The following is a 12785-nucleotide window of genomic DNA, read 5'->3' as shown; positions in this document are numbered from 1 at the left end:
GAAATTGTCAGTGAAATAGATAGGATCCTGTCCTGTGCTATCTTCCAGCTTTGAAGTAGATTGTGTAAAAACTGTGTGGCAGTCTCCGGAATCCCCATTTGCTACTCCCAAATTTAGTAGTGCAGCCATGAAGCCCAATTAGCTACTCCAAATCATTTGTGCTAAACCTGTGTTTCAGAGATAAATCAGAAGGCCAGAATTCCACTTAAAAATTGTTAAAGGGAACCTGTCACCTGAATTTGGCGGGACTGGTTTTGGGTCATATGGGTGGAGTTTTTGGGTGTTTGATTCACCCTTTCCTTACCCGCTGGCTGCATGCTGGCCGCAATATTGGATTGAAGTTCATTCTCTATCCTCCGTAGTACACGCCTGCGCAAGGCAAGATTACCTTGTGCAGGCATGTACTACGGAGGACAGAGAATGAACTTTAATCCAATATTGCAGCCAGCATGCAGCCAGCGGGTAAGGAAAGGGTGAATCAAACACCCAAAAACTCCGCCCATATGACCCAAAACCGGTCCCGCCAAATTCAGGTAACATAGTAACATAGTTAGTAAGGCCGAAAAAAGACATTTGTTCATCCAGTTCAGCCTATATTCCATCATAATAAATCCCCAGATTTACGTCCTTCTACAGAACCTAATAATTGTATGATACAATATTGTTCTGCTCCAGGAAGACATCCAGGCCTCTCTTGAACCCCTCGACTGAGTTCGCCATCACCACCTCCTCAGGCAAACAATTCCAGATTCTCACTGCCCTAACAGTAAAGGATCCTCTTCTATTTTGGTGGAAAAACCTTCTCTCCTCCAGACGCAAAGAATGCCCCCTTGTGCCCGTCACCTTCCTTGGTATAAACAAATCCTCAGCGAGATATTTGTATTGTCCCCTTATATACTTATACATGGTTATTAGTCCAGGTGACAGGTTCCCTTTAAGCCTAATATAGTGGTGCAGCCACGAGGCCCAATTACCTACTCCAAATCGTTTGTGCTAAAATTTTGTTTCAGTGACAAATCTGAAGTGCAAATTTGAAAATATAAATTTCTTGTGCTAATACCATTGTCCTGAAACAATGCCACATGTTGACAGAATAATATGTTGAGCTAGTAATATTTTGGCCTAGGCAGGAGTCCACATTTCAAAATATAAATTGTTTGGTACAGAAGAAAGGCCACATTTCTCCAGAAAAATACTTTGGGCTGTTAATATTTTTGCCATGCAGGAGTCCACATTTGAAAATGCAAATCGTTTGTGCTAATAGCATGCTCCTAAAACAAGGCCACATTTAAGTACCGTATATAAAATTTAGTGCTACTAGTTTTTCTCCAGTCAGCAGTCCACTTTTCTGCATCTAAATAGTTTTGACTAATAGCGTCCTACAGAAAGCAGGCTACATTTCCATTTATAAATCCTTTGTGCTAATTGTGTGGTCCAGCCAGCAGGCCACATTTCACACACATGTCAGCATGGGACTGGTTCTGGGACAGAACTTGGAGCAGCATTTCTAGCTTAAAGGGACACTGTCACCTGAATTTGGAGGGAACAATCTTCAGCCATGGAGGCGGGGTTTTTGGGTGTTTGATTCAACTTTTCCTTACCCGCTGGCTGCATGCTGGCTGCAATATTGGATTGAAGTTCATTCTCTGTCCTCCGTAGTACATGCCTGCACAAGGCAATCTTTCTTTTACTCACTTATATAGCTTCATTAATCCCACAGCGCTTTACAGACATTATAAATTTCCCCGGAGTAGAAATAGTATAACGGGGCTCTGACACCTCTTCCTCTACAGGCAGCCCACCAGATGGAGACCCAACTTGGAGTCTCAACATTTCATAAAATTGTTTGTAACATCAGCAGCAGTAGCAACAGCAGGCACAGAAGCCGTGACAAAGATGTCACAGACTGCAATAATGTGAGATCAATGCAGCACACTAAAAACGACACCATCCCCTAGTCTGCCCAGTCTGCGACTGGGATGCAAAAGTCATTGGACATCTATGACTAGTTCATCTTGATGAAAGTTAGGTGGTCTACACTTTCTGGGGACAGGCAAATGCGCTTATCTGTCAGGACACCGCCAGCAGCTCTGAAGACATGTTCTGAGAGAACGTTGTCTGCCGGGTATGAAAAAACCTCCAAGGAGTGACAGGTGAGCTCAGTCCACTATTCAGTTTTTTAAGACCAAAATGCAAAGAGTTCAATTCCCCCCCGATGGCATTGATATTAAGCTCAAAATACTCCTAAACCATCTTCTCCAGTCATTCACTACGTGTCAGACGTATAGTCTGTTCTGCTGGTGAATTGACTGGTCTAAAAATGTGTGAAATGACTCACAGAAATTGCTTATTTCAATTTTTACTTATTTATATAGCTCCAATATGCAAATTGCCTCTTCTTCTATTATTATTAAGATTATTATTATTATTATTATTATGACAAAAAGAGGAGTTAAACTCTATAGCGCCACCTGTTGGAAGTAGCAATCCTACAAGTCACAATCAACCCCTTAACGAGTCGTGCAATATGACTTAGGATAAAAGCCAAATCAGTATCTCAATTCGCAGACACGGTGTTTCGGGCTGTTGGCCCTCGTCAGTGCTTCCAACATGTGGCGCTATAGAGTTTAAGTCCTCTTTTTGTCAGAAGAGGCAATTTGCATATTTAATTTCCCAGAGGAGCATTGCACGGCGAATAAGCCTCCTTACCTTGAGAAGCCAGCTGGTATGTCACTCTCCATAAGGAGAAATGTTACCCAGTCCAGAGCCTCTCACCTAGCCAAATTAGTTCTCATGCTTCGCACTGACGAGGGCCAACAGCCTGAAACACCGTGTCAGTGAATTGAGATACTGATTTGGCTTTTATCCTAAGCCATATTGCACGACTCATTAAAGGGTTGATTGTGACTTGTAGGATCGCTACTTCCAACAGGTGGCGCTATATAAGTCCTCTTTTTGTCAGAAGATGCAATTTGCATATTTAGTTTCCCAGAGGAGCATTGCACAGCGAATAAGCCTCTTTACCTTGACAAGCCAGCTGGTATGTCACTCTTCATAAGGAGAAACGTTACTCCTTAGACGCCAGGCCAGAGCCTCTCACCTAGCCAAATCAGTTCTCATGCTTCGCAATGACGAGGGCCAACAGCCCGAAACACCATATCTGCGAATTGAGATACTGATTTGGCTTTCATCCTAAGTCATATTGCAGGACTCGTTAAAGGGTTGATTGTGACTTGTAGGATTGCTACTTCCAACAGGTGGCGCTATAGAGTTTAAGTCCTCTTTTTGTCAGAAGAGGCAATTTGCATATTTAATTTCCCAGAGGAGCATTGCACGGCGAATAAGCCTCCTTATATAGCTCCATTAATTACACACCATTTCACAGACGTTTTTGGCACTGTCTTCATTGGGGCTCACAATCTAAATTTCCTATCAGTATACCATTGGAGTGCGGGAGAAATCCAGAGTAAAGGTACCGTCACACTGAACAACTTAACGATATCGATAGCGATCCGTGACATTGCAGCGTCCTGGATAGCGATATCGTTGTGTTTGACACGCAGCAGCGATCTGGATCCTGCTGTGACATCGTTGGTCGGAGCAGAAAGGCCAGAACTTTATTTCGTCGCTGGATGTCCCGCAGACATCGCTGAATCGGCGTGTGTGACGCCGATTCAGCGATGTCTTCACTGGTAACCAGGGTAAACATCGGGTTACTAAGCGCAGGGCCGCGCTTAGTAACCCGATATTTACCCTGGCTACCAGTGTAAATGTAAAAAAAACCAAACACTACATACTTACATTCCGGTGTCTGTCCCCCGGCGTTCTGCTTCCCTGCACTCCTCCTGCATCCTGTGTCAGCGCCGGCTGGCCGTAAAGCAGAGCACAGCGGTGACATCACCGCTCTGCTTTAAGGCCGGCACTTACACAGTGCAGGGAAGCTGATGGCGGGGGACGCGACAGACACCGGAATGTAAGTGATGGTCGCCCGACCGCCCCCCCCTACCTCTGTGTAGTGGTAAGTGCTAGCACCCTTTTTCCACCACCATACTTAATGGCATTACTATAGAATCCCACTGCTTTGGGGTGACCTTGGTTGGATAGTGTAGGTGCTTTTTCTTATGCATACCATTACAAGGGTATTTACATCTGGGGGAGTGGGGGGATGGGCGCTTTTCCAGCATTCCTGGGACATTCATCCTGTGCTCTAGTCATTAGATAATGTAATATTTTGATATATGTTTTTGTATTATTTATGGCAATTAAAGTTTGTTTTATAAATCATTGCTCTGAATTGCTCTCCTTTTGGCATGGTTTGTTTTGAGCTGATTTGGTGAGGTCGGGGTCTTTTGGCGTATTTACTGCCAGACCTCGTGCGCTCACAATATGTATCTGGGAGTTTTGTATTCCCTTTAATGATGAGTATGACTACATTATTCTATGACTATGTGGTGAGATTATGCAGTCATGGCATAGAGTTATTATTTAATCTTATATAATAATATTGTTGGTAACAGTGGTCTTGTAGTATAGATTGATTTCTTCCAAGCATGATAATGTTTGTAATAGAGACCTCCATCTGGAGAAAGGGGAGTGTGTGGCAGCATGAACCCACGTGCTTTCAAATGCCAGGTTTGAATTTTAGTCCCAGTCCAAGACTGGTTCTATGACATAGATCACTGACCAAGCATAAGATCCTTCCATTTCCTACATATATACCACAGTCAATGTGGTAGCAAAAAACATGTTAACTAAAAATACAAAATATCACAATTATGTGAAATGTCTTGTTCTCGACGATTTGAACAGGAAACTAATATTCCATCCAGCTGAGAAGGAATTAAGGTGAAAAGCAACATTGAATTAAAATAAAATAAACATTTATTTAATGTTTGTAGTAATTTTAACCCCTTTCTGTCATTATACGTACTATTCCGTCCATGTGGGGTAAGCCCTACTTCCCATGGACGGAATAGTATGTCATAGGCGATCGGCCGCGCTCACAGGGGGAGGGTGGCCGATCACCGCCGGGTGTCAGCTGATTATTACAGCTGACATCCGGCACTATGTGCCAGGAGCAGTCACGGACCGCTCCTGGCACATTATCCCCCGTCACACTGCGATCAAAGATGAGTGCAGCATTCCGGCGGCATAGGAAAGCATCGCGCAGGGAGGGGGCTCCCTGCGTGCTTCCCTGAGACCCTCGGAGCAACGTGATGTGATCGCGCTGCTCCGAGGGTCTCCTACCTCCTCCTCCCTGCAGGCCCTGGATCCAAAATGGCCGTGAGGGGCCTTCCGGGTCCTGCAAGCCTGCTTCAGTGCCTGTGTGATCGCTGATCTGACTCAGTGCTGTGCAAAGTGTCAGATCAGCGATCTGTCACTGTAACATGATGTCCCCCCCTGGGGCAATGTTACAAAGTAAGGAAAATAATATTTACACGTGTAAAAAAAAAAACCTAAATAAAGAAAAAATATATATATATTGTTCCAATAAATACATTTCTTTGTCTAAATAAAAAAAACAATAAAAGTATACATATTTAGTATCGCCGCGTCTGTAATGACCCCACCTATAAAACTGTCCCACTAGTTCAGTGATCACCGTAAAAAATAATCAAAATTATCAAAATTATCAAAATGACGGATATAAATAACCATGGTGCCGCTGAAAATGTCATCTTGTCCCGCAAAAAACGAGGTGCCACACAGCATCATCAGCAAAAAATAAAAAAGTTATAGTCCTCAGAATAAAGCGATGCAAAAATAATTATTTTTTATATAAAATAGATTTTATCGTATAAAAGCGCCAAAACATAAAAAAAGATATAAATGAGGTATCGCTGTAATCGTGCTGACCTGAAGAATAGAACTACTTTATCAATTTTATCAAACGTAGAAAGGTATAAACATCCCCCCCAAAAGAAAGTTTTGCGGATTTTTCCGTACTGATTTTGGTAAACCCGCAGGTGAACCGCACTGCGGATTTCATGCGGAATTACAGCAGACTTACCGCTATTTTTTTGCTGATTTTGTGTGGATTCTACCTGCGATTTTACACCTACAGATTCCTATTATGGAGCAGGTGTAAACCGCTGCGGAATCCGCACAAAGAATTGACATGCTGCGGAATAAACCTTTCGCACGGTATTTTCCGCAGCATGTGCACTGCGGATTTTGTTTTCCATACGTTTACATGGTACTGTAAACTCAGGGAAAACTGCTGCGAATCCACAGCAAAATCCGCAGCTGATCCATAGCAAAATCCGCAACGTGTGCACATACCCTCAATGCAGCTTATAGATCACGTATTCCCTCATAATCTGTTATCTTCATAATGTATTTGGATGATCATGATAATTGTATTCTTGTGCTCATTTTATTGATTAGCAAGCTATTGTTTAGTGGTATATCTATCACGTCTTCATGCTTTATATACATTTGTATTAGAACCTAAAACCTTTGACACAGTTTCTGTCATGACAGTGCTGGAAAGAAATCTTAGAAATAGAAACCAATCTGCTTATAAATTGAAGCCTGAGAAACGAAACTAAGCTGCTTTCGGTTTCCATCACCCCTCCTACTCATGACACAATGTACAGTATCTACGTTGACAGCTGAGTGCTGCCGGAAAACATTTCCTGGGAGTGGGATCAGAAGACTGGACCATTATTCAGGCTTGCATCTCATTCTGCTTAGATATAAGGTAAATACTATATTTGGCATATTTGTACAGCTCCTTCTCAAAACATGACTATTGTAGGTTTTATAAACCAGGTTAGTAAAGATGATCTGCCTAAGCTAAAGGAAAATCTGTAACAAAGCACAGTCTAAAATATCTAAATAAGATTTACCAAATATTAGTCAAATGTAGTGGATTTTCAGATCTGAAGCATGTCTGCTATGATGCAGATTTTCAATGAAGTCTATGTCTTCTGTTAACGCATCATACGACATTATATATCCATATGGTAGCTGAGAGCAGAGAATGTATGGCTTTTCAGTCTCCAGATTTAATACCAGCGCACTCCGTTACTTCCAAATATTTTTCAAATAATCAGCAATCAAAGCGTTAAGTATATTACTAAGTTGTATAGCTTTTTATTTGCATGTAGCATTATGCAAAGGTTTTATGCAGATATAGAAAAATGCTATAATTATTACTCCCATGTTATGGAACATTGATGAATAAACCTAAAAGTGGGTAATAGAGTGCACAATAGGGTGATACTCTAATGAAGGAGAGTTGGAGAGTTCTGGTTACGCTCACCTGGTGGAGTTGTCATCGACACAACTCCTATGTACCTATAAAGGAAAACATTTTTTTTCTCATCATCATTTCTGAAGAATTGATTTACTCCTGCAGTGAATTCCACCTTACGATTTCACACAACTGGATCCATGGAAGATCGATAATCACATTCACCGACATAGATGGAATTTCATGATGTAGTTGTAGGTATTGACATCTTCCTACATCAAGAAAAGTGTGGCACTCACAGATTTTGTTTCTTTATTCATTATTCAGGGCAGTAAGTTAAAAAAGTAGACTGTCGTTTCATGCTACTTAGTGCTTCATCTGGCCATTGATTAATTGGTTACTCATGCTCCCGACTATAATTCTATAAAACCCCTGACTTTGTGCTGTTTTGAAGGTAAAGGACGATCACCCCAAATATTGATTTAATTTAGATTTCTCTTTAGTTTATTCACTTAGCATTTTTGATAATTGATAAAAATAAACTATTGACACTTCTATTTTTTTTAAAGCATTCTTTTTTTGCAGCATTTTTTTTACAGTACTGTAATGCATGCGCAGGTTTAACAACTTATCAGAATGAAAAAAGCATTTTTCCTCCCTGTATTTCAGCAGCCATTATTTCTTTTCACTGACATTGCTGTTTGAAGCCTTGTTTTTCAGAGGGAGAAATGTTATTATTTTTTTATATTGTTCTTCTGGGGATACATACAGTGTCTTGAAAAAGTATTCATAATCTGAAAACTTGTCCATGATTTTTCACGTTACACCAACAAAATATATTATATTGAGATTTATGTCATATGCCAACAGTAAGTAGTCTAATTATTTTTAAAACATAAATATAAAAATTGTGACATGCATTTGTGTTCAGCCCCTTGTAGTCTGATACCCCCTAAATAAAATATTGAGTGACCGTTTGCTTTCATAAGTTACACAATTAGGAAATTGAGTGTAATTATACCTGTGTGTAATTTATTCTCAGCATAACATCTGTTCTGTGAAAACCTCAGAGGTTTGGTTGAGAACATTAGGGATCAATCAGCAACATGAAAAGCAAGGAACACACCAGATAGGTCAGGGATAAAGTTGTAGAGAAGAGCAAAGAGGGCTTAGATCAGTGCTGCACAAGTGAGAGAACGCCTGATAATTCAATCACCTGTGCAATACCAAGGAAATCCTGAAAACATGACCTATTGGGGTCCGTGAGGACTGGAGTTTGGGAAACAATGGGTTAGATTAATTGTGTGCAATTAATTTCAATACTGATAAATTGCCCACGCCAGGGCTGCCACTAGGAATTTCAGGGCCCCATACTAGCAACATTTTCGTGGCCCTATTGAGACTCCTCCCAGGCTCCACTCCAGCTCCGCCTCCACCCCTTGAATTGTTCAAAGTCCCGCAGCTCTCTCTTGGAAAAACTCCATTTCTCACCAATCACACATTATAATGTGTGGGGAACACAATTTTTTAGGAGTTAGGTCAGACAACTGTTCTTAACTAATTTTTGGATGCTGAATCCAGAAATGATCTAAGTTTTTCTCTATCACGTCAAGTTTTTGAACTATAGAATTTTTGTCTTCTCAAAAATATGTAAACTACTGTACCTAAAAAGTTTTTTTTTTAAATAGTACAAATATGAACAAAAAATGAAATATATAAGAAGCAGACATGATCTGAAACAAAGGAAATATGTACACATGTAAATAAAACACTGAGATGGAAAGTTACAAACTAACAAAGAAAAAAAATCATAAAAGATATATAAATTACAACTAAGCGCCCAATGTAAAGAGAAAAGCTATCACAAATCCTATTTATTCCTACTATGATAAATTTTTTGTGTAAAGATATTGATAATTATGACGTATTGGGAGCTGCACACACCTCTCACCACACTGTCTCAGTTGTGACTACTCTTACAAGTTGCCACGTAGCTCTATATGAGTCGAATTGTAATCAGATAACAAGTCTTATTACAGATATCAGTGCAATTGTGCTTCTCTGGCAGGTAAGTTGTGGAGGAAAAACTTGACGTGCTAGAAAAAAACTGACTACATTTTTGGAATCAGCATGCCAATTTTAGTATAAATCAGCTCAAAAACCTAACTCAACAGAAATTTTTTTTTCAAATTGTTCCCCAGTGGATTAGTTCCCATTACCAGATCACACATATAGCCAGCAGCTCTTGTTTTGGCCCAAAGATTTTTCTAATCTGCCTCCTTGACAAGGTAGACTCTTTTTGCCAGGCCCTACTCTACGCTAACCTATTAAAAATTTGTTAAAATACGCAATACAATTTCGGTATATTTTTATTTATTTTTCAATTTTTAAAATGACCAATAATATCACATACAAGGGACAAATACCACTGCACCACGACCAGACACCATATTACCACCACATAGTGACCTATAATACCACATACAAGGGACAAATACAACCACACCATGTCCAGATCACATATTACCACCACAGTGACTGAATAATAGCGCATACAAGGGACAAATAACACCACACCATGTCCAGATCACATATTACCGCCACATAATGACTGGATACTGCAATACTGATCATTAATAAAATAAACAATACTATCACCATAAGTGCCATTATACACAGGAGATCTATACTTAGTAAGCAGTGTCTGTGTACAGGTAACACACTGACTCACCAGTGACGTCTCTAGATGAAGTCCATCAGCCTCGCTTTCCATCTTCATCCAGCACAGACCACCATCAAGTCTTCCAGCCAGGACTCGTCTCTGCAGGAAATAACACAGTTATCTAGAGCTCTGCTTGCAGAACACATTGCTTAATTTTTTCCCAACTTCTACACTATACCAGATGAAGAAAAAAAGGCGACATAGTGTCGCTCTGCACAGTAACAGGACCGCCCCCCCATTTAAAACAGAATCCTCAAAAAATAAAATAAATACATCACTGCAGTAATAATATCCCTTAATAAGCCCCTATGGTAATAATATCCCCCACCCTGGCTCCGTGTATCTCATTCCTGGCTCCAGCCATATGTTCTCACATCCTGCCCTCATGAGTATCCATTCTGCCCCCATATGATCTCCCGATCCTGCCCCATGATTCTGACCCATCTGTCCCATGATCCTGACCCATCTGTCCAATGATCCTGATGCCCCATCTGTCCTATGATCCTGCTGCCCCATCTGTCTCCATCGTATCCATCCTGCCCCATGATCCTGTACCATGTGTCTCCATCCTATACCATGAGCCTGCTCCATCTGTCTCCATCCTGCCCCATCTGTCTCCTCCCTGCCCCATATTCCTGCCCCAGTTGTCTCCATCCTGCCCTGTGTCTCCCAGCCTGCCCCGGTATCTCACATCCTGCCCCCCTGTGTCTCACATTCTGCCCCACCTCACATTCTGCCCCATGTCACATTCTGCCCCCTGTGGCTCACATTCTCCCCCCTGTGTTGTTTCCATTCCTGCCCCCTGTGTTGTTTCCATTGCTGCCCACTGTGTTGTTTCCATTCCTGCCCCTTGTGTTGTTTCCATTCCTGCCCCTTGTTTTGTTTCCATTCCTGCCCCTTGTGTTGTTTCCATCCCTGCCCCCTGTGTTGTTTCCATTCCTTCTCCTTGTGTTGTTTCCATTCCTGCCCCTTGTCTCACATTCTGCCCTTTGTGCTATTTCCATTCCTGCCCCCTGTGTTGTTTTCATTCCTGCACTCTGTGTTGTTTCCATTGCTGCCCCCTGTGTCTCACATTCTGCGCCCTGTGTTGTTTCCATTCCTGCCCCGTGCCTTACATTCTGCCCCCTGTGCTGTTTCCATTCCTGCCCCGTGTCTCACACCTTGTGTTGTTTCCATTCCTGCCCCCCTGTGTTGTTTCTATTCCTGCCCCCTGTGTCTCACATTCTGCCCCCTGTGTTGTTTCCATTCCTGCCCCCTGTGTCTCACATTCTGCCCCCTGTGTTGTTTCCATTCCTGCCCCCTGTGTCTCACATTCTGCCCCTGTGTTGTTTCCATTTCTTCCCCTTGTGTTGTTTCCATTCCTGCCACCTGTGTTGTTTCCATTCCTGCCCCGTGCCTCACATTCTGCCCCCTGTGATATATCCATTCTTGCCCCCTGTGTCTCACATTCTTCCCCTGTGTTATTTCCATTCCTTCCCCGGGTTGTTTCCATTCCTGCCCTGTGCCTCACATTCTGCCCCCTGTGTTTCCATTCCTGCCCCCTGTGTCTCACATTCTGCCCTGTGTTGTTTTCATTCCTGCCCCCTTTGTGTTGTTTCCATTCCTGCCACCTGTGTTGTTTCCATTCTTGCCACCTGTGTTGTTTCTATTCCTGCCCCGTGCCCCACATTCTGCCTCCTGTTTTGCTTCCATTCCTGACCAGTGACTCACATTCTGCCCCTGTGTTGTTACCATTCCTGCCCCTTGTGTTGTTTCCATTCTTGCCCCTTGTATTGTTTCCATTTCTGCCACCTGTGTTGTTTCCATTCTTGCCACCTGTGTTGTTTCTATTCCTGCCCCGTGCCTCACATTCTGCTTCCTGTGTTGTTTCCATTCCTGCCCCCTGTGATGTTTTCATTCCTGCCCCCTGTGTTGTTTCCATTGCTGCCTACTGTGTTGTTTCCATTCCTGCCCCTTGTGTTGTTTCCATCCCTGCCCCTTGTGTTGTTTCCATTCCTTCTCCTTGTGCTGTTTCCATTCCTGCCCCCTGTGTTGTTTTCATTCCTGCACTCTGTGTTGTTTCCATTGCTGCCCCCTGTGTCTCACATTCTGCGCCCTGTGTTGTTTCCATTCCTGCCCCGTGCCTTACATTCTGCCCCCTGTGCTGTTTCCATTCCTGCCCCGTGTCTCACACCTTGTGTTGTTTCCATTCCTGCCCCCTGTGTTGTTTCAATTCCTGCCCCCTGTGTCTCACATTCTGCCCCCTGTGTTGTTTCCATTCCTGCCCCCTGTGTCTCACATTCTGCCCCTGTGTTGTTTCCATTTCTTCCCCTTGTGTTGTTTCCATTCCTGCCACCTGTGTTGTTTCCATTCCTGCCACCTGTGTTGTTTCCATTCCTGCCCCGTGCCTCACATTCTGCCCCCTGTGATATATCCATTCCTGCCCCCTGTGTCTCACATTCTTCCCCTGTGTTATTTCCATTCCTTCCCCGGGTTGTTTCCATTCCTGCCCTGTGCCTCACATTCTGCCCCCTGTGTTTCCATTCCTGCCCCCTGTGTCTCACATTCTGCCCTGTGTTGTTTTCATTCCTGCCCCCTTTGTGTTGTTTCCATTCCAGCCACCTGTGTTGTTTCCATTCTTGCCACCTGTGTTGTTTCTATTCCTGCCCCATGCCTCACATTCTGCCTCCTGTGTTGTTTCCATTCCTGCCCCCTGTGTTGTTTTCATTCCTGCCCCCTGTGTTGTTTCCATTCCTGCCCCCTGTGTTGTTTTCATTCCTGCACTCTGTGTTGTTTCCATTCCTGCCCCTTGTGTTGTTTCCATCCCCGCCCCCTGTGTTGTTTCCATTCCTTCTCCTTGTGTTGTTTCCATTCCTGCCCCTTGTC

At 42.8% G+C, this 12785-nt stretch overlaps 1 protein-coding gene across 1 annotated transcript in view; it reads left to right on the top strand.

Annotated features, from left to right (window-relative positions):
* Positions 1–12785, top strand: part of LOC138656877 (probable ATP-dependent RNA helicase DDX60) — a 375810-nt gene that overhangs the window by 43881 nt on the left and 319144 nt on the right. Inside the window, exon 2 of the mRNA XM_069744200.1 lies at positions 6484–6703. Within this exon, the coding sequence (XP_069600301.1) occupies positions 6584–6703 (120 nt within the window). The 5' untranslated portion in view covers positions 6484–6583. The remainder of the gene's footprint in view (positions 1–6483; positions 6704–12785) is intronic.

This window comes from Ranitomeya imitator, chromosome 1 (genome assembly GCF_032444005.1).
Source record: "Ranitomeya imitator isolate aRanImi1 chromosome 1, aRanImi1.pri, whole genome shotgun sequence".
Classification (NCBI taxonomy): domain Eukaryota; kingdom Metazoa; phylum Chordata; class Amphibia; order Anura; family Dendrobatidae; genus Ranitomeya; species Ranitomeya imitator.
Note: the sequence above shows the minus strand (reverse complement) of the source record. Positions and strands in the feature narration are given on the sequence as shown.